Here is a 22,974-nt window from a genome sequence, read left to right on the forward strand (position 1 = left end):
ATCAAAACCCTCTGGAAAATTCAGTATGACTGAAGGTGTCAGAGTCATCTTCTCAAACCTTTATCTTCATAAGTTATGTCTCTGTGTAGTAGATTTCATTATAAAAGCAATAACTTATAAAAGCACTTTAGCAATAGCTTTATCCTTTAAGTGCCAGTTGAATATCATTGACATTTTCATTTTTCCATAATCACCAATCGAGTTTAAAGTAAAGTTGAGTTTATACCTTTGAAAATGTCTTCACACAGTTCCACAAAAAAGTGCTCTGAACCACATTCAACCTTACAACTACAATTTTGGCACAATGTATTCATAATCCTGAGAGAAAAATAAGAAGGCACCCAGGGTAGCCTTTAGTCAACACTTTCAATTATATCTTTCTAAATGTAAGTTTATTTATTCTTTATTCCAAACATATTTATCTGAGTTCCCCAGATTAAAACTACTAAAACTACTTTGCTGCACATTACCAGCTAAAAATCCTTACGAAATTAGTTGTGGTTAGAAGGGCTGATTTCTTTCTTATGAAGGACCACCCTATCTTTCATATATCCTCTAACTTAGTATGTCCCAAACTTGGGATGCTGCTTGTTCAGGGAAAGCCCCTGGCGGGCCCAGCAGGTTTGTTTACCTGCCGTGTCTGCAGGTTCGGCCGATCATGGCTCCCACTGGTTGCAGTTCGCTGCTCCAGGCCAATGGGGGCTGTGGTAAGTGGCGCGGGCCGAGGGACGTACTGGCCGCCGCTTCCCGCAGCCCCCATTGGCCGGGCACAGCGAACCGCAGCCAGTGGGAGCCGTGATCGGCCGAACCTGCGGACGCAGCAGGTAAACAAACCGGCTGGGCCCGCTAGGGGCTTTCCCTGAACAAGCTGCGTCCCAAGTTTGGGAAACACTGCTCTAACTGATAGGTTTTTGTCCTTTGGCAAACAGCTGTTGATGTGGGGATTTTTTTAGTGCTTTTTACTACCGGATACTGCACTACAAAATACAAAAATTGTAAAAGCTTTTAGTTTATACGTCTGTTAAAGCTCTAGGTACAAATACTGAGCTACATATTGTTTATATCTCTACACATACATATTTACATAAATGCACACACTTTAAATTGATGAATTATTTTGAATTATTGCTAACACAACAATGAAATATTATAGTGACAAATTACAAGAATGAAACTACTTTGTACTCACAGTTGTCTGCTTGAGAGTGCAAATTTGGATTTTACATATGAAGTGCACACACAAATTTTGCACGCAAAACTTAAGCCTTAACCTTGCAAAATGTGACCTTCTGTTACTTTGACTATCAGTCAATTCTTTATGGAATTCAGGGTTCTCACAGAAACTGTGACTTCAATATACATACCTATTTTATCATAAACATTGTTTTCCATCAGTTACCTTTTCAGAATCCTCATTCTAAAAAAAATCTTCAGGGCTGGACAAAATATTTTGCATGAAAACTTTTTTCATTGTAGACAAATGACCTTTGTTCAAAACTGAAACTTTTCATGAAAAACGGTCAAAATTATTGACATTTTCAATTTTTTGCAAAAACTTTCATAATATTTTTATTATAATTTTCACCAAATTTTTATTGAAATGCTTATCAAAATTGTTATGGGAAAATTTAGTTTACCAATAACTGTCTTTTCTTAGAGTTTTCAATAAACAAAGTGTTATGAAAATGAACGCAGTACACGTTTTCATAAAAATATCATGGAAGATTTCACAGAAAATGGATAATTTCAAACTCTGCTAAACAGAAATAACAAAGAATTTCAACATTTTTCACCAAATCATTTCCCTATTTTTACATGCGTTAATTATCAGAATAAAATTAAAGTTTATAGAAGAACGTGCTTCCTAGTACATGCGCTGCATGAACATCGGTTCACTTATGCAGCTCTCACACACTGAAGACCAAATTCTGCTCTCCATACACATATGAAATTCTCACTAAAGTCTATGGGAAGAATGATCAAAAGAGTAAAGATCTTGACACACTGAAGTATATGCACTATCCAAACTCAAGCCCCAAATTTAATTCTTTCTGCTACCTTTCCATGTCTCATTCTTTGAGCTCCCCTCCAGTGACATAGGACCAAACCCTGCAAAAACTTATGCCCATGCTCAATTTTATGATTTGTGGGTAGCCCCAACGACTTCATATGCACAAAGTTAAGTACAAATGTAAGTTTTTGCACAATCAGGGCCATAAAGAGAAAAGCAAAGGGCGTGAAGTTTAGATTTCTACTTCTCCCCCTCTCTCTTTTAAAGCTAAAAATAAAAACTCATTGTCACTCCTTAACATGGGTGGAGTAATAAAATAAAAATGTGATTTCAAAATGGCACGCTTACTGCTGAAGTGCAACTGGAATCTTCTAGATGACACTTCAGGGAATAAGGGAAACTGTTAATATATGCAGCAATATTTATGATGTAATGACATAATTAAGCCACTCATTTTAGATAATATGTATAAAGTAAAGCTTTTAAGTGACATTACATTATAGCTTTATTACACTGTCAGTCAAAGCTATAAAAAGTTAGGTATTATTACCTGGTAATATTAAAATTCTGCATGTTTTATAATTAATTTAATTTATACTACTGGTCTATTTATTGACCTATTTCAGACACTCCTTAAAGTACATTGATATCGTTATATTAATTTAGATGCATTCGGTACATCATACCATTGAATTATCATAGACACTCCTTTAAAAAGATATGATCTTGGAAGGACGACTACTGTTAATTTTTCCCCCATGTCCTGAAGCAAAGGACTAAGTTTAAGATCCTGCATAACAGTGCACTGAGCTTCCACTAGGCTCATGGGCTGACCCATTTATTACTTTAGCACAGTTTTCTATGGAAAGCTGATTTGCAAGAACAACTGCTGAGATTTTTCCAAAGGTTACTAGCATTCCTATGCATTTTACCTGTTTGTTAGCTTTTTTATTGATAATTTATGCTATTTACTCTTGATTTTATTGCACTTTTACTGCTGATATTTTAGATCACCATCAGTAAGTCATATTGCTCTTCTATGAGACAGAGAACATGGATTCAATTTTCGTTCTCTAGGCTATGTATTAAGTTTACAATAATATCTAATTATGGAACATATAGTAAATCACAATACAACTTTGAATTACTTCTTTTTTTATTTTGAATAAGTTAATAATCATAATTTGTAAATGTGGATGTCCTAAAGCTCATATGAAAAAATAAACACAAAGCCACATAGTAATCTGCAACAGCAAGATCTTCAAAATGCTAAATATATTTCAAGTACTCTACCTTAAGAAGCTTTGCATGCAGAAGTAATGTGTAGGCAGCTTCAGTGTAGTTATCACACTCTTTGTGCAGGTCACATAGCTTGTACAAATACCTACAGTAATAGAAGAGAGTCAGTTCTTAAAATGTCACAAAATAATTTGTGTTGAAGACTACAACAGTAAAAAAAAACTGGGATTTTTTAAAACTCATATTTCACTATTTCAGACAAATTTTTAGGATACAGCATGCCAAGAAAATCAACAGCAACATCAACAAAATGTACTGGTATGTTCAAGAATAGCTATAAAACTGTAACTTGCTCTGATGTCCTGCTTTTTTTTTTTTTTTTTTTTTTTGGAGATGACCAAAAAAAAAAAAAAAGACAAGTAAAGAGTTTGATATAAAAGTGCAATTCTTTTTAAAGAGCAACACTTGCAGTCCTCACTTCATTTTCCCAAACCATTCCTGTCAGATAAAAAATTCCGACAGAATGATAGGAAAATAAATATAAAATACTAATTATATGATAAAGAACAATAACTTTGCACTTTCATAATGCCTTTCTTCCAAAGAGCTGAAAATGCCTTGCGAATATTAAGGAATTTAACCTCACATCACTCCTGTGTGGTAGGTATTATTATCCTAATCTTATAGGTGGGGAAATAGACACAAGAGAACAACCATACATGACGTCTGTGGCAGAGCCAGCAAAGAACAAAAGTATTCTGACTTCTAGTCTTTTGCCAGAACCTCAAGACCAGCCTATGTCCTGAGAAGAATTCCGTTTTGTTTTTTGTAGCAATTAACAAAATATAGATTAATCGCGTACTTTGAAAATCAATTTAAATACAGGCTTCGGTGCCCATATTAAACTGAGCCAACAGTTTCTGTTTACAGAAATAGGGTTTGATCCTGTTCCCATTGACTTCAATGGGTTCTGGATTGGCCTCATACAGATGTTGTATCAGACATACGCAAGAATAATGCTCTTGAATGCACTTTCATAGTCAGTAATCCATCCTTCTGTTGTTAGGCACAAATTTAGTTCTTGGCAGAAAATAAAATTCAATTAGTTCCTTGCTTTTCTTTTGTCTTAATTTTCTTCTGTATGTCATAATACCTTTAAGTATTTCAATGGTTACAATAATGAAAGTGAAGGTGATGCAGCAGGGTTAAAAAAGTTTATGAGCCTAATTACTGATGCTTATTAGTCTCTGTAAACTCAATCTGTTTACGCCTCGGTACAAGTATGTGCCTTTCATTACTGCCATTTCCCCCTCTCCAAATCAGTAGCTTAGCAGACAATTCATTTTCTCCAATTACAGTAAAGTGAGCTGCAAAATATGTCAAAGGACATGCTTACACACCTTATGTACATTTCTTCTCTTTCAATTTCTTTGTAGAAATTCTGAAATGTAAAATTATAATTTGGTTTTAAAGACTTTGATTTTGCAGTGTGTCATGTACACAGAATACATACTAAATTCAAAGTCGTAAGTGCATAATATCAACCTCAAAAATTGCAAAATGAAATTTGCCTCTGGTACAGAAGCCTGTAAGTTCTTTAACTATAAAATCTAAAACCATGATGATGTTTCATTGCGTAACATTTTAGGGCTTACGTTCCACTGCAAAGGTTCTGAATCAGAATCACATTGGTGGGAAAAATATTCTTCAGACATTTGCAAGTCACACAGCATTAACTGCTTTCAGTTAAAATTTGGTAATCTACAAAAACATAATTTTAAAGTAATTGTTGAACTATGGTTTTTAAACTCTAAACCTTGAGTAATAAGTCATTCACTCTTGAATTCTAACATTTTCTTAAAAAATAGAAAGTTAAAATTGTTCCTTTTTCGGTTTTTATATACCACATCTCATCCTACTGTACGAAATCTATGAATGCCTCTGGCCTTGAGACAGACAGAGATAAAGTACTGCAAATATTGAAAATGTATGATATGAAACATTAGAAAAGATATTAAAGATGCTAGGATTTACCAATTTTCCCCCAACTGTCACAAGGAGACACTGGTCCTTTACGAGGAAAAAGGCTAGTGCACCTGTGACTAATCTGGGTTTAAACTGGGTTTAAAAGAAGGCACCTAGCCCATATAAGTGGGGAGAGACTGAAAAGGAGTCATCAGAAAAAGGACAGGTAAGGTAAGGCTGTCTGGGAGTGAAAGATTGACAGGTAAAATCTGCCAGAGACTAGGAGACTGTAGAACAGGGGTGAGCAAATTATGGCCCGTGGGCTGGATCTGGCCCACAAGCCATTTTAAGCAGGCCCACTAAGGGCGCTGTGTGGGGGCCGGACCATGCGGCTCGGCCCAGGTCCGGCGCTCTGGCCACAGCGCTGGGTCGGGAGGCAGACCACGCGGCTTGGCCTCACTTCCGTCAGGGCACTGGGTCGGGGTCCAGACCACGCAGCTTGGCCCTGTTTCGGCCGGGGGCTGGACCACGCAGCTTGGCCCCGTTTCGGCCGGGATGCTGGGTTGGCGGCTGTACCACGCGGTTCAGCCCTGCTCTGGTGCTCTGGCCAGGGTGCTGGGTCAGGGGCTGCACCACGCGGCTCGGCCCCGCTCCAGCGCTCCGACCAGGGCGCTGGGTCTGAGGCCACACCACAAGCTTGGCCCTGCTCCAGCCAGGGGCTGGGTTGGAGGCCTCACCATGCACCTCCCAGAAGCTGCAGCATGGCCCTGCTCCAGCTCCTACATGCTCCAATGGCCCCCTCCAGCAGTCCAATGGGAGCTGCAGGGGTGGTGCCTGTGGGTGGGGCAGCGTGCAGAGCCACCTGGCTGTGCCTCCACATAGGAGCCAGAGAAGGGACATGCCACTGCTTCTGGGAGCTGCTTGAGGTAAGCACTGTTTGGTGCCTGCACCCCCGAGTCTCTCCCCATGCTCCAACCCTCTGCCCCAGCCCTCATCCCCCTCCCGATCTCCAAACCCCTCGATCCCAGCCTGGAGCACCCTCCTGCACCCCAAACCTCTCATCCCTAGCCCCACCCCAGAGCCCGCACTCCCAGCCGGAACCTGCATCCCTTCCCGCACCTCTGCCCCAGCCCTCATCCCCCTCCCGCCCTCCAAACCCCCCAACCAGAGCCCTCACCCCTCCTGCACCCCAATCCCAATTTTGTGAGCTTTCATGGCCCACCATACAATTTCTATTCCCCAACGTGGCCTTTGGGCCACAAAGTTTGCCCATCCTTGCTGTTAAAGGTCCCTAACAGAAGCTGCAGGTGGTTCCTGGGGAAGGCTGAAAGCAGGAGACAAGCAAGAGGGTTTGCTGGCTGACCTCGAGAAGCCAGAGAACCAGGGCCAAAGGACTGGAGAGGGCTGAAGGCCAGAGGGCAACAGAGGGATTTTCCTGTTGACTTTTAAGCGAGAGAGCCAATGCTGAGGACTGACAGCAGGGGTTTACCTATTCAACATCTCTACACTAGATAGTTGGACCCAGGAGAACAGTGAGAGGCTTGAGGCAGTGATAGATACGACCCTAGTGAGGATGAACTTCCTGCAGAGCAGTGTGCAATTCAGCTGGGAGAGCTGGAGTGGCTGTCCTAGTAAAAGGACTGGAGAGGGATGGAGAGCCCATGTGTGGTGGAAGATGCCAACGTGTGGTATGTGCTACGTGGACAGACTAGAGGATGTAGGCAGTGCTTAATTTGTAATGAAATTGGGGCTGGGGCTCAAGCAAGCTTTTTTACTTTCGTAACTGACACGGCTAGCCCAGAGGTGCCGAGGTTATGAACTGCCAAGTCTAGAGGTGTCGGGCCTCAGCCCTGGCAAGCCCTAGCCCAAATTAAGCACTGGATGTGAGGTTTTAAGGACTATCACACCGGGTGTGAGAAATGGACTATGGCTGCACTCATAAAAAGAAACACTGAAAAAAGCCAGATGACCACTTATGTCTGCACAGATGCAACACAGAAAAGCTGTGTTTGAAGAAAGCTTGAGACCTACTGGAAACTCCATGCTTTGCAGGATGGGTGGGTTATTGAGAGAAATTTTTCAGTTTCCATTTCCAGGGTTGTGTATCCCACATCTTTTGCTTTGAGCTCTGTATTCAAATAAACCCCCCAGTCACACAAAATTCAATTGTGTTTTCTGTAGTTAGCCCTGTTTGGGTTCAAAACTCTACAAAATTGCTGAATTCCCAAGGAAAATCATGTGAAATCACTAAACCAAGCTGTTGCCAGCTGCTCTGCTCTTTACCCTGAGCTCTGGGATCTCAGAAAGCACCGAAGTATTACATAATTAGCATATAGGAGCTGGTTCCTAGCTCTAGTACAGGGCTGGGCAAACTTTTTGGCTGGAGGGCCATATCAGGGAATATAAATTGTATGGCGGGCCATGAATGCTCGCAAAATTGGGGTTGGGGTGTGGGAGGGGGTGAGGGCTCTGGTTGGGGGTGCAGGCTCTGGGGTGGGGTTTGGGATGAGAGGTTTGGGGTGCAGGAGGGTGCTCCAGGCTGGGATCAAGGGGTTTGGAGAGCAAGAGGGGGATGAGGGCTGGGGCAGGGGTGTGGGGCATGGGGAGAGGTTCAGGGATGCAGAGCTCAGAGCGGCGCTTACCTCAAGCGGCTCCCGGAAGCAGTGGCATGTCCCTTCTTCGGCTCCAATGTGGAGGTGCGGCCAGGTGGCTTTGCACACTGCCTCATCTGCAGGCACCGCTCCTGCAGCCCCCGTCGAAGTGCCGGAGGGGGCCATTGGAGTGCGGCCATTCCGTGGTTTCCAGGAACTGGGTGCAGCAGCCCCCGACCCTGTGTCCCGGCTAGAGTGCCAGAGTGGGGCCGTGCCATGGAAACTGTGTTGTGTGGCCCCTGACCCAGTGCTCCGGCTAGAGCGCCGTAACGGGGCCGAGTTGTGTGCTGTGGCCACCGACCCCACTCCCCAGCGGAAGCTAGTGGGCCAGCTTAAAACGGCTCATGGGCCGGATCCGGCCTGCAGTTTGCCCACCCCTGCTCTAGTAAGTATGAACTAAATTCATCCCTGTGGCAAAGGGCAAGTGCAAGGCCTACGTCCCATTTAAGCCCTACTTTGAGGTTTTAAGAAGTAATTAAATGGTGAATTGACGTTAGGCTGGCCCTCTGTACAGGGATGAATTTCGCCATAGGCACACTAAGGATAAAAAGATTATGTTAAACCCAAAGGCTGAATACATATTTAAAATGAGACCATGTCATCAAATATGATTTAAAATCTATGAGCCAAGCACTGCCCTGAGATGTTTGCATGCATCTCCCAAAGACTTCAATGGGAGTGTTGTGTAGGAGTATCTCAGGGCAATTTGGCTCCATGACAATAAATCCCCCACAAAATTTACCGTATGCAAATATTTGAAATATTGATATCACATCCAGTATAACAAAAATTCAGCATCAGAAGACACTATTACAAAAATTTGTCTCTAGATAGATGAAGAAAGAGGAGTGTATTAACTGAAAGACAAGATATGGTTAGAGTGACACCCAAGTGCACATTTAGAATCCCACCTAGCTGATATGACAAGTTTTACTTAGCAGGATTCTCTGAGTTGACATTAAAGGAAAAACAACAAGCACAGGGTATGAAGAATGGAAGGAAGAATAAACCTCTTTCACACTAGACTTTTCCAGTTTTATAAATTACTATAACTTGTTTTATATCTTCTTAAAATCGCCGCAAATGCCTCTTTATTTTTGTAACTTCTTTGTCAGTTACCAACAGGCAGCATCTTGTCACTCTAATTCTAGTCAGAATGGCAAATTGCCTCTTCCATAAGCAATCTCATTCCTTGGATCACTGATCAGTGGCAACTTCAAGAGTTCTCTCCTCCTCAGATTATAAAGTGCTCAGTCTCTGCTATACAGACACGAGAAAAGCAAACTCTAATGCAAATGCTCGTTTCTAAATTGACAGATCTGTATGCTGTGCCATTCTGTCACATGGGTGTGGCAATTGGGCCAAGTAATCCACCACCTGTGCAGACTCCCTCATTCAACCAATGAAACTGTTGCATGCAAATTAGCTTCAGAGTAAATCTGGTAATCAGTTCAGTTACCTCTGATGTCACGGAAAGAAACCACTGGCCACTTGTGAAGCAAGGGGCAGCGGCACTCCGACTGACCACCACGGGTGGTAAGAAGGAATTGAGAGGGCACAGGGCCGACGGTCCCTGATATACTGCAGCATGACCGCGGCACTCCAGGGGGTGCCATAACCAGTCCTACAGATACCACTAAGGCAAAAATCTCCCCTGGCCACACACGTGGGCACGCATACACCTGCAATGGAATTGACATGAACAAGCACCCGAAGAAGAACCTGGTGATATTCTGAACCAAAAGAGCTCTCAACCATTCTTATAGCTGCATCCATCACTTCACACTGACTCAACAGATATTTTAGGCTTCAAAGTAACACACAGGTGACAATCCTGGTAACTGACTATACAGATGATGATGTGGTATATGGGTTGTACCGACAGGAGCTGAGGATGACTACATTACTCCCTTTCTAAATTTAAAAAAAAAAAAATGAAAAACTAAATGTGATGAACAATATTTGTCAAGAATTCCCCTCTTTAAATCAGATTCATCAGCCTTATTTTTAACAGCTGGGTGAAAATCATAAGATCTTTCATTTAGAACAAACAGAAGCTTGCTGTTAAAATTAAAAATTCAGTACCCATTCTAAATTTAGCCAACTAATTTCTTCTCACTCACCAGTACATTGACAGTGCAGCTCATGCGATTTTCTTTATTTTCATCATGCATTATAGTTCTGTAATCCAGCAGTCTTTCCATGAGACGGACAACAAGTTTGACAAAAGTTTCTCCATTTTTAGCAAGATATTTGTGTTTTCTGCAGTGCTCCAAGAGACTGAAAAATAATTGCACACTGCTTGTTAATCACACTCAAGAAGAGGTACTAGACTAAGGTTCAATTTTAAATATTTTGCACCATTAACAGATTTTAATTATTTCTGGGCTACAAAATTCATTGTAGTCCAAATATATTCTGACATAAATGCCACTGCTAACCAACGCTTACATTTTGTCAAACAACACTTTGTACTGTTCATCTCCTCTGCCTCCTTCTACTTCATGATCCAGTTTTGTGATGATCTCGTTTTCAAACTAGAATAAACAAAGCAAACATAAATAACCAGTATGGCAAATATTTCATTTTATTACTATAGCATTAATGGCTGATAGATTGGTTGGATATCTCTATGATATGTTTAACCACTATTTTTAAGCCTGATTGACTTTAAAAGTCTGCAATCTCAGATATCCATTATGATCTGCTGCCCTATAAGGATTTTCATTTGAGGAAACCACTGGTCATGTTATTAAATGAAGCTTAAATATATGCATTAGGGAAATCTAAATAAGGTAGCTGATGACAGGAAGGCGCGGGGGGGGGAGCAGAAAGAGCATACAGAGCGGGACACACAATGTCGCCTGCAATGATTACAATAGCAACAAAGATAACTCAACTGAATGAACATCCTAACATCTCTTTTTGTAACACACTGTAACACACCTAATAGACAGTTTCAATATCATTCCTGAAGGGAAGAGAGTTCTTTTGAATGGGTTAAGATCTGTATTTGTATTTAAGAAGTAATACAAGTACATACTTAAAGGGATATTAACTATTTTAATAGCGGATTGGATAATTCCATGGATTTTTAAGTAGTACAAAGCCTTTTGCCTCTAGTTGCCATGAATCTGGTCCAGGTTGGTAGTAAACTAAAGTTGTTACCACAGGATTGGTGACTGGCAGCCCACCATACATGGAATGAGTGATATTATCTTATAATATCTAGGGTACAGGTATACACATCACAAATATATATTCTATTTAGTATCAGTTGGCGGAGGGGCCAGAACTGAATGGGCCAGTGAAACTGAACTACCCTATCGCAGCTGGAGGTAGTCCCATTAGGTCAGAGTGGGAGCACATTGGTAGAGCAGTGTCTTGAAACTTTCACTGCCACTTGCTCATGTTGTACCTATTCTGTGGGCGGTTAAAGGCTTCAGTCTCCAAGACTCTCCATCCAATATCTTTCACAAGAATTAAAATGTACTCAATTGCTTTAAATATAAAGAGGTGTATTTTCCCCCTCTACTTTGCATCTCTTCAATAGTAGAGTAGACAATAATATATTTCTATGAAAAAGAATTGTCTTCAGCCTGAGATTCTTAGTCTAACAAACTATCCATTCACCAATAACTTAATTCTCAGTTAAACCATGGGTCATTTATGCCACTCTTGTACCCAGCAGGGGCCTTAAAGTGGGACTAAATTACATTTGCACCTACTTTATGGCCTGTTTATACTGGCAGAGCAGAGTACAGGGGCCTTACCGTAATCGAAAATTCAGTCCTAAGACTACTATTACAATGCCATACATATTACAAATAACTAAGCAAACACAGATGCCTTTACCACAAGGGACAATAAAAACAGGACAAAAACAAGAACGACTTTAAACAAGTGTAAAATAGAGACCAATTGCAAAAGATTTAGATGAAGTCTAAGCTCTGGACATGTTTCTCATCAAATGTCCTATACCCAAAACATAGTGAAACTGCCACGAAGAAAAATTCCTTCCTACTCCCACATATAGCAATCAGGATAACTATTTGCATAAGGACAAAGATCAACTCACATCAACAGTAATCATTCGGTAGTTAAATAACTGCAATATGCACATGATCTGTCAGAGACCAATATGGGAAGGGCCAAATGATGTCAGTGCTTACCGAGAAAAAGCTACGGGAAAAGCTGGCGAGAAGAAGCATCCTGCAAGTGGGCAAGAAAGTGGATATGTATGACTGCTTCCCATTAGCAGCCGTTCATGGCCCCTCACACACCTGAAGCAACCATAATCAAGAGAAGTTTGGAAACACACCAGTCTCAGGCTAGCAGAATTCACATACAAATCCTGGCCATTTGGCTGAATAGAATGTGTGGGAGAATCTGTCTTGCTCTTAGCAGTCCTACAGATGGCAGGAATCTGTTTCTGTGAACAGCTTAGTAGCAACAAAGGAAGTCTAAACATCCACTCTTTAGAGTCAAATTATTTGATTCAATCTCTTAACATCTTGATGTGCCTGCAGTAACTCTTCCAAAAGATCCCTAGCATTGTTTGCATCTCCCCATAAGAGGCCCAGTCCCCCTTCAACTCCCAGTCCCAGGCTCGCTCTCCCAGGTTCCTTGACCCAATTTTCCTTCCCCAGTCTGGGTTCTGTCCCCTCTGCTTTCAAGTCAGGTGGCTTCCTCCTCCATACTGCCTAGGAACAAGCAGGGGGAGCACTGAGAGCAGAGAAGAGCCAGTCTTCCTGCTCTGAGTTTGGTGGCTGATGCTGCCATGTGGCGAGCAGCAACAACCAGAAACAGCAATTGCAGGAAAGTCCTTCTCAACCCCTGAACCCCTAGAATGGAACATGCTCAGTGCAGACTGAATCTTAATGATCATTTAGCTGCCAAACTCCCAACAGGTCTCCATTGAGCATGTGTGAACTGAGATTTTCCAAAAGCTTATAACTTGGACAAATTTAGGCAACTTTTTAGGGAACAGCAAAAGGCACATCCCTGACTCCAGGGTCCCAGGGAAACCCCTCAGCCAAATATCAAACCCATGTTTCAAAGCACAGAGGCTCTAGTGCAGTAGTTCTCAAAGTTTTGTACTGGTAACCCCTTTCACTTAGCAAGCCTCTGGTGTGACTCCCTCCCCCCCCAATAAATTAAAAATCCTTTTTTATATATTTAACACCATTATAAATGCTGGAGGCAAAGTGGGGTTTGGGGTGGAGGCTGACAGCTCGTGACCCCCCATGAAATAACCTCGCGCCCGCTGAGGGGTCCTGACCCCCCAGTTTGAGAACCCCTGCTCTAGCGCTTCTCAATAAAGTGATTCTAGGATTTATTTTTAAAAACATGGGCAAAAATAGTGTATGTTTCCCTAATATCACTCTCTGAAATTGGCTGAATCATTTTTGCTGAAGCTGTAACACACACACACACACACCCCCACCCCCACACCCACCCACCCCTGAGGTAGATAGGCAGATCTGGAAAACTTCAGCCCAAATGTTTAAAGTTTGGTAAAGTTATAAGCAACTGAAAACGGGTTTACAATTAGATGTCTCAAGCAACCTTAACTATAGGTAGCGCGGTTAGCACCGCCTATAAATATACAATATTTACGGTATTAAAAATCATCTGAGTATCCAAGATATAGTGCATACTACAACCATTTTAAATGCTCTGTTTGGCCTGATATTAAAAAATGAAAGGCCCATAAAAACCAATTAAAACACAAGTTGTGGAGAATTTTGAATTTCTCCTTCTGTGCCCCAGCTGAAAAAAGTGACTCTTAATACATTACACGTATTATTCCAGAAATTAAATGAAATTGAGAAAAGGAATCTACCGCTTCTAAAAAGCAAATACAAACTATGAAGCCCAACCCTGTAGTGCAAGGACAAGTTCAATAATATTTAAACCACTAAGTAAAACAAAAGTCACAAATTTCATGTTCTCTAATGAGGAACAAAAAAGAATGGTCTTTCCTCACCTATCTGAAGAAATGACATTTGCTGCCAGCAACAGCTCTCTGTGTGCTTTACCTATTTGTTTGCCATCACTCATAAGACGAGGAGGATTACACTTCACATACAGGATCTCCAACATTTTGTTGACATCAGGATTACTCAAATCACATTTCACCTAAATGCAAATTCCTATAAATTCTAGCTCCTTCTGTAGACCCTAACACTATGGTCTGGGTACCCAGCTATGGTGGCACATCCCTCTGATGCTTGCTTTAGGTTGGATGAGTAGGCTGAACGGGCTGAACAATGCTGGTGTATGCTAAGGTTATGGCAATCGCTGTGGGGAGTGGCGGAAGGGAATGATCGTGGAAAGGCTTGTTCCCTGGATCCTTGCTATGGTATTTGGAAGGAAACTGACTGGTTTAGATCAAATAGCAGGCACAGGCTGAGAGTACACTACTGAATATTACTTTCAGGGTCTTTTCACAGAAGATTAAGGTGTCAGTAGTGGCCCTAGGTTCATGTTGATAAATTCACGGCTTATAAAATTGTTGATTAAGGATGATGCCCCAGCATTGCCTATATTAACTATTCAGGGAGACTGCATCTGATGTTAGTCAAGCGTTATTTGCAATTAAGATTTTTCACATTACTTTGCATTAAAATTGCTCAGATTCAGACTGAGCAGTCTGCCTCTACAGTGGTGGAACTAATTCTTAAGGGAACAAGTGCTAAGTCCGTGGTGTTTAAGTTCCAGTTGGTGATACTCATGGAGGTTGTATCTGGAAGTTTAGGGAATGTACTTGTCAGGACCTAAGAGTTAGAATCCATATCCTTCCCCTGGTTTGTGAAAGCCAGCAGGGTGGTGTTGGGACAACTACTGGAGATTATTGTTAACTCTTTCTTAGAGGTAGTGAAGATGTCAGCTTCATTTTAAAATGGTTGCTAGATCTCTGAGTCAAGAAACCATCCCTTGATGTAGACTATCTACCCAATTACTTCCCTGCTTAGTCTGCCATTTTTGAGAAAGACTTTTGTGACATCTGAAGGGATGATATGCCCACAATATGTGGCATTCTCAGGTCTTTTTTAACACCATGAATCAATTTGTTTTTTGGCCTAAGAACGGTATGGAGAGACTACTCAGGTAGCTCTGGTTTATGGCTTCCTTCTGCCAAAGGATGAAGATCAGATGCCCAAGCTAGTATTTTTTAGTACACTCAAGCTGCCTTAAATATCACTAACTTTGTGAACTCACATTTGCCAAATGAGAATCTCAGAGCTGCAACTAGGAAATAAGTTCAAATAAAGAAACAAACAAGATTTCACATTAAGTTTGTACCAAGGTTAGCATGAACCTTAATGAAAACTTCAAGTGGCTTCAGCCCCTTCTTTCATTATACCTCTACAACATCCATCTCCAAAGATGGACCTAGGACCAATTACTTACCACAAGGTGATTTTGTTGTTCAGTGACCTTTACTACCTTACCCCTTTTCTCGATGTCACTGTGTGGGCCAATCAGCTGTCTTTCAAAGAAATCAGAAGCCAGGAGAATGTTAAATGCCACTGATACTTCATCCCTAGAAAACCCCTATGATAAGCTACAGAACAAAGTCCTAGACCCTTCTGGGAAGAGGGTTGAGTTTGTGGGGTTAGGGGGAGTGTAATCGCCCATGTCACTGCAGCATTGTAAGATCTTGGAGAAGGCACAAACTTGTGCCTCTGTTTGCCCATCTATAAGATAGGTATATTAAAACTTCCATATACACGGATGTGACGTCACTTGAAATTGCCCTGTTCTGTTCATTCCCTTTGAAGCATCTGGCATTGGCCACTGTCGGAAGACAGCATATTGGGCTAGATGAACCATTGGTATGACACAGTCTGGCCATTCTTATGTGATGTCTGCCTATCTGTTGGGTTATAACTACATTATATCAACATATATTCCAATTTCTATGGATATAGGACAGATGTGCTGTGGTGTCCCGTGGGGCTCTTTTCTTAGGCCATTACTTTTCAGTATTTATGTGCACCTCTTAGCTTTAATATCATAAGAAACTTGTTGGAACTTTCATGATTACACCAATGACACTCAGCTATTGGATACTATGTTGGTCCTTCTTATTTCTGTTGTTCAGCCTTAAAGTGCAGACATGGACGTCTAATTTCTTTATGCTCAGCACTTTGGGGTATTTTTGTGGGGAGAGTGAAGAAATTCTGTGGTGTATTATTTTACAAATAAGGAACCTTCTTTCTATATTATTTCATAAGAAGTATGGCAACTATTTTGAAAAAAAAAAAGGTAATAGTTATTTTTGACTAATTTCTTATATTTTTTGTTAACAATTCTTTTCTCTCTTGGTGAATATGCTAATTCTACCTATTACCTTTTCAAGGTTAAAATGATCTTTTACACTATTATAATTCCAAATTTGGATTTTAGTAAGGGTCATTTGAACCAGCATGGATAAAAGATGAGTCTTATCCAAACACCCATTAAATCTGGGGAAATGCTGAGATCCTGAGCCAAACTATTCAGCTAGTGCCCATTTGTAGTTGTGATAAAATGAAAGCCTCATTGGGGCCTTTATCCAAAACAACACAGTAATTGCAAAAAGTTCCGTTAATTATTTAAAAAAAGGTGGTGGTAATATCTGGATTTGACTCTGTTCTTCATGTCTCAAGCGAAGAGAGGAAGCAGTGTCCTAAGAAAGGCTATTTTGTGGTATTTTGGGCCAGCTTGGGAATTAAAAAGCCTGTTTGACTGAGATTTCTAGGTCATTTTTGTGGATTTTTTGCAGGTTCCATTCCTACTGCCTTTATTCACAACTTGGGGCTGAAGGATTGGCCCTGTGCTTTAGATAAACGTTTACATTTTGTGTGATATTCTGTTCTCACTTGGACCGAAACTGAATCTTTTGTGGTATGCCCAGGGACATCACTATAATACTCTGGGTTTTTTTTGGATCTGGCCAAAGTTATTTAGGTACTCAGAATGGAATAAAATTCTGCTACCAAGTTCTTACCTGTACCACAGAGTCTTATTCCAATATTTTTCATTATTTTGAAAACTTTACACTAATTTGTTGCTGAAGCTTATATTGATTATCAAATCACTCTTTAACCTCTTAACATGATCAAACTGTCCAAGTCAATTAAATGACATGGTGATCCTTCTATGCACCTGTGATTTATTGACGTGGAGCCTGCGGTGAATCTAAGTTTAATATTTTGCTCATGACGTTGTAAAATGCCTTGAGATGTGGCTTCATGAAAGGTGCTATACAAATTTACTGCTGCATTTATACAACTTTGTTTCCTTAGCTAGGAAGATCAGACTGTTAAATTGAAATTCAGATAGCTTACTAATAAATGTAAAATCTGATTTCATTCCTATTAACTTAGCAAGGCTCCTTCAGACATGCCAAAGCTGCGGAAAAAAACGTAAAAACTGGGCTTGTTTTTGGCTTAACTGGCTTGTGAGTTGCTTGTTGGCTAGTTTTTTGCCTGTAGCTTGTTTGGCTTGTAGCTTCTTTTTTTTGATTGACTCCTGGCAAGCAGGGGCAAGGGAGAGAGTCAGGGGTTCACAGCAGGCCCACCACAGTCCCAGGGGGCTCTAGTCACATAGCGTGATCGGGTTCTTAGGGATTGGCTTGTTTTGGCCTTGTTTTGAAATGGGATTAGCTTGATTTTTGTCTTATTGTGAAAATCGGGGGGCTTATTTACAACGTGAATGTTGGCAACTGTGGGCTCCTTGTGTGTATATTGATTTTGTACACCATACATTGGATAATTCAATAAGAGGATATAGCTTTACTATAACACTATTATTTTCATGTCAAACTTTTAACATGAGTTTTTAACTTTTAACAGGAATTGGAAAATTAATCATCATTAGCAATGGGTGAACCACAAAAGGTTCAGAATACTGGTTCAGCGAAGTACCCAAGGATTCTACTTGCTGAGGTCTGGTTTGGAAATCTCACATGATTAAGCTTTTTCTACAGAATTCTCCTTGGTGTAAACCTAGATGGAAAGTCCACGCACATCAATATATTATGTTTGCTTCTGTTCTGTCCCACACCAGGTAGCACAGAAAGGTGCAAAGACATACAAAAAAAATTGAACTAGCACCTCAAAAAAGTTCTCTTTTGTTTGGTTCATGTTTTGAATGAAGTTACAAGTCTGTTTTTATTTTAATCCAGACTGGTTCATCTAACATTAATTACACTATTTTAACCCCTAGGAACTAGCTAGCTCCCCAATGAAAAAATTCTAATTGGCTTTTTTCTCAATTGTTTGTAGGTCACTTTGGGGTGTTTACATGCAATTTAAGAGAGGATTTCTAGCAGCAGGTCTGGATGTGAGTCCTGTCTTGCACATGGTGCCAGCCTACCGCACCCCTCTGCTGATGGAAACCCTCACTGATCTTCGGAATGCACTCTTCAGTGTTCCTTCTCCCACCTCTCATCCCCCATTCCCAATATGACTCTCACTCTCAACTTCAGAGATAAGGCTGGAGTTAGAGAAGGCAGAACAAGGAGACGAGCAGAAGTGAAGTGAGAGTGGAAAGCAATGGGATGGGTCCAGGGAACGAGAGCTAAAGCTTTGAGTGTGCAAAGTCGGACAAGAAAATGAATGGGAAGTGGGTCCAAAGAATGAGAGACAGAGAGAAATCAGGTGGTACAGTCAAGGTTGTAGATCAGTGGTGCCTAAACTTGTTATGGTATGGGCCACCTTTTGTAATATGGTCATCTCATGGACCACCTTCCATCCTGCTGCTACACGTGACCTATCACCACTACCTGACTAGGATTGGGACTGTGATAGTCAAAGTGATTCTCCTCACTATCTTTCTCTGGCTCTGACATTCCCTCCAGTCTTTGAATTGTGGAGTGCACTGATGGAAGGGAGGCAAGGAAGGAAGCAGAAGAGAAAAGGAGACAGCTTCTTCTATGGGGAAGCCTCAGTGGACCATAGTGGCAAGCCCATGCTCCTTGTTTTGTGGTGTGTCCTAGCTGGAGCTGCATACAAAAGGTGAGAGAAGGGAAGTGGGCAGCATTACTTGTCTGCCCAGATCTCCACATATCATGATTTGGGAATGTATAACTTAAAGACAGTACACAATTTTACTGATCTTCTGTTCTTTCTCAAGGCTGCAAGTACAGTAAGGGTAAATACAGTCATGCTGTCTAAGACTGTTTTCACCAGAAAAGAACAATAAATACTGAAATAAAAGTAGTTTTGGTGAGAGTTGACTGTTAATAATATAGGCCACATGTTCTAGTATTACAATTCTGTGAAAAATCTATATTCTTCCCACACATTATAGGTTTACACATCTGCTGGGGAAGTGGAGCCAATTTAAACCCTTGCTGATGTGACTAATAAGGTTAGATAATTGTATTTCTGGCAGATTAGTTAAACAGCAGCGAACTATTCAATTCTAAGTTCTCTTTGCAAGCAAACCAGAACAATAACTGGCAGTTGCATGTACATAATATAACGCAGGACACACACACACAAAATATGAAAGCCTACCTAGGTACTGGTAATATTTCTTGAAGAAAGTATGAATACCTTTCTCACAATGCATAAATCTATTTTTGTTATTGGGAGCAGGCCATTCACCATAACCTGTAAACAGCAAACCAGCAATGGCCTGCATGACAAGACAGGAAAACCTCTGTCTGCTCAGCATAAGAAAACATCAGGGAGCAGGAGCTGGCTACCTTCTTCTCCAGGCTAGAGTCAGCCCCAACACTGGCTTAAGGCCCTGAATCCACTCTGCGCTAGTGGAATATTGCCAAGGTAGTGCAGGGCTCTGCAACACCCAGACAGCTTCGTGAAGGGGAAAAGAGGCAAAGGGTCTGGCTGCTGTTTAGCTATACCAGTGAAAACTTCCTCTACCTCGAGGTAATTCTCTACTGGCCATATACAATTGCCTTTCAGCCCCTTTGGGGTACAATCTAATTAGAGGACCAACCCACTGAGTTGGATGTTGAACATAAAAATCTTTTTGGTGAGGTATAAAGTGGCACACATGTATCGAAAGTTGAAGTTAGACAGGGGTATTTTAAAACACATACCCACTGATTAAACAATGTGGCTATGTCACATTCTATGCCAAATATAGTCTAAGGTCTTGCATAAATGCTGGAGTTTAACACCAGCACACAGATGTGAACACAGTGATGTGCCTTGCAAAGTATAGATCTCTTGCACTTATACATGAAACTATGAACGGACAGATTGGATATTTTCTGTTAGATATAAATATGCATTCTGAATGTATTGTACAAGGAGCTTATATATATTATGCTAATATTGTATTCATAATGAAGCAAGCTGTTGTGACACGAGGATATAAATATACGGAATATTTCTGTGGTTTAAGCATGAGGCATATTTCTTCTCGAAAAGGAAAGAAAGTTTACATTAAATATTTAAGTTGTTCATCTATTAAAATCACCAGATTATTCTATGCAAAGAAATATAGAGCCATAAATTAAACAATAATGCATCCTTATATAGTTCATGATCCATACAGTTACACAAATAAAACAAACAACAAGTAACAAAAGTAAGCCTCTGACATGAGAATGTGTAAATGGTATCTCATTGAGCACTTCAGATTTTTGTTTTGTTACTTTTCATTATGGCATAGTTACACACAATGTTAACATACTACACAGTACGTTACTTATTACTGCAATAACATCAGAGATAAATATAAAAACTGATTATTGAAATTGAATTGAATCAAAATACTGATCAAAAGTTCCTCGTTCATTGCAATGCAACTGAAAATTAATACAGCTAGTCATGTTTTATATGTTTAACTGATTCCTTGTAGACATTCATTTATTTTGGTTATAGATATGTTAGAAGCTTGTTATGAATATTAACTTATGAAAAATAAGTCCAGCACAGAATTAGATTAGTCCCCATCCAATAACTACCCTGCACCTTTAAGCAGTGGGTAGGGGGCATATTTGGCTGGCTGGCCAAGTGAAGGGAACAGTGCTTTATGGAGGGGCATCTTTCAGGCCTTGCTATCTCTGTACAGATGAGTGATAGACACACACCAACTCCTGAGTCCTCATAGACTCTAAGGCAGAGGTGGGCAAACTATGGCCCGTGGGACGATCCTGTCTGGCCCTTGAGGCTAGCCCCCAGCCCCTCCCCCACTGTTCCCCCTCCCGTGCAGCTACGCCGCTGCACGGGCAGTGGGGCTGCAAGCTCCTGCCGCTCTGAACGGCATGGTAAGGGGGCGGTGGCATGCACGGCGGTGGAGATTGGGTAGGGGGCCCCGGAGGGAAGTCAGGGGACAGGGAGCGGTTGGATGGGGCCGAGGTTCTGGGGGGCGGGGCGGTCAGGGGTCGAGGAACAGGGGAGGTTGGGTAGGGTGTGAGAGTCCCGGGGGGCCTGTTGGGGAGGGGATACGGGGTGGGCAGTCAGGGGACAAGGAGCAGGGAGGGGGGTGGATGGGTTGAGGGTTCTGAGGGGGGCAGTCGGGGGCGGGAAGAGGGAGGGGGAGGGGGCCAGGCTGTTTGGGGGGCACAGCCTTCCCTACCCGGCCCTCCATACAGTTTTGCACCCCGATGTGGCCCTCGGGCCAAAAAGTTTATCCACCCCTGCTCTAAGGTCAGAGGAACCATCATGATCATCTTTCTGACCTGCACACTCACTCACCCACTCCTTTAATAGACCCCCTAACCTCTGCTTGAGTTACTGAAGTCCTCAAATCCTGATTTAAAGACTTAAAGTTACAGAAAATTCCCCATTTACACTAGGTTAAACCTGTGTGACTTGTGCCGCATGCTGCAGAGGAAGGCGAAAACCCCCCAGGGTCTCTGCCAATCTGACCTGGGGGGAAATTCCTTCCTGATCCCAAGTATCCCTCTGAAGCACCTAGCCTCTTATCCACTGAACACTCACAGAACTCTCATATTCTCTGCTCCGAAAGGATTAGTATTCACCTGATGACTAGATTCAGCTCAAGAGCATCACACTGCTTAACATGCAGTATTCAAGATATATTTATTGTGAAAACAGGAATATGTTTATTATCAAAGAGAGATTCAAATGATAGTAAGAACCAACACTGGAAACAAATGGTTACATGCAAAACAAAATTATAAGAAACTTTTTAGAGCCTAAACTTAACTCACACGACATTATCCCATCTCCTACAGGTTAGCACACCTCAAAGTTCTTTTCCTAGAGTTTTCAACCAAGATAGCAGAGATCCTCCTTTCTTAAAATCAAGTCCACTAGTAGCTTGTCTTCTTAGATTGAAGGATGCCAGGTGTACCTCCATACCCTTAATTATTCTTCTAAAATTCATTGTCTTTATTCAGACAGGATAATCCCTATTGTTTTTGTTTTTTCCTGCAATGTATACATTAGCTTTAACTCAGTATAACAATAGACTTCCATTGTAAGATACACAATACACAATCATCAACCACGGCGATAAGCGTCTCCCACCTCCTGTCTGGAGAAGTCTGTCTCAATGTATGCTACCTCTCAGCAATCTATGTTTATCAAGAAGGACTTAAGAACATAGTTTTCAGTATACACACATCACTCCTTACACATTATCTCCACATATATTAAGTAATGGCCATGATGACCAGAACGCATGCTTTCTTAGAGAGCTTACATGACCCCTTTTGGTGAACCCTGAGGATCACTGTAACCCTATGTGTATCTCTGTGCCTTTTACCAGTGGGCATCAAAATGTCCTTGCATAACACTCACAAACTTAAAATATTTGTAGCTAAACAATGCTTACCATTTGGAAGCTTCTGGTAGAATGAAACTCGCACTGCATCATGTCAAAGAATATTGGGATTGTAGCTTTTCGAAGCTCAGTTTCAGGAATCAGTGTCATTTCCAACATAGGTCCAACCATTTCTGGGATGAATTTGATCTTATGTTGACCTTTTGGGGGGAAAATGTACTTCAGAATTAATGAAAAGCCACCAACAGTGCTACAAGATTACCTTAAAAAATGCTTCAGTGAATAAGCTTTGAATATCCTGAGCGTAAGAATGCATTTCTTGATTTTGGGCTCAATTTCTTAATTGCAATTTATGTCTTAATGTAAGTCACTAACCCGCAGAAAGAG

General features: G+C 41.3%; 1 protein-coding gene across 1 annotated transcript in view; it reads right to left on the reverse strand.

Moving 5' to 3' along the window:
- DOCK1 (dedicator of cytokinesis 1) overlaps positions 1–22,974 on the reverse strand; it is a 549,703-nt gene that overhangs the window by 91,113 nt on the left and 435,616 nt on the right. Inside the window, exons 33-37 of the mRNA XM_077822901.1 lie at positions 22,639–22,787; positions 10,318–10,403; positions 9,990–10,146; positions 4,651–4,691; positions 3,305–3,395 (exon numbers count right to left, since the gene is read on the reverse strand). Of these exons, the coding sequence (XP_077679027.1) occupies positions 3,305–3,395; positions 4,651–4,691; positions 9,990–10,146; positions 10,318–10,403; positions 22,639–22,787 (524 nt within the window). The remainder of the gene's footprint in view (positions 1–3,304; positions 3,396–4,650; positions 4,692–9,989; positions 10,147–10,317; positions 10,404–22,638; positions 22,788–22,974) is intronic.

The sequence above is a fragment of the Eretmochelys imbricata genome, chromosome 7 (genome assembly GCF_965152235.1).
Source record: "Eretmochelys imbricata isolate rEreImb1 chromosome 7, rEreImb1.hap1, whole genome shotgun sequence".
Classification (NCBI taxonomy): domain Eukaryota; kingdom Metazoa; phylum Chordata; order Testudines; family Cheloniidae; genus Eretmochelys; species Eretmochelys imbricata.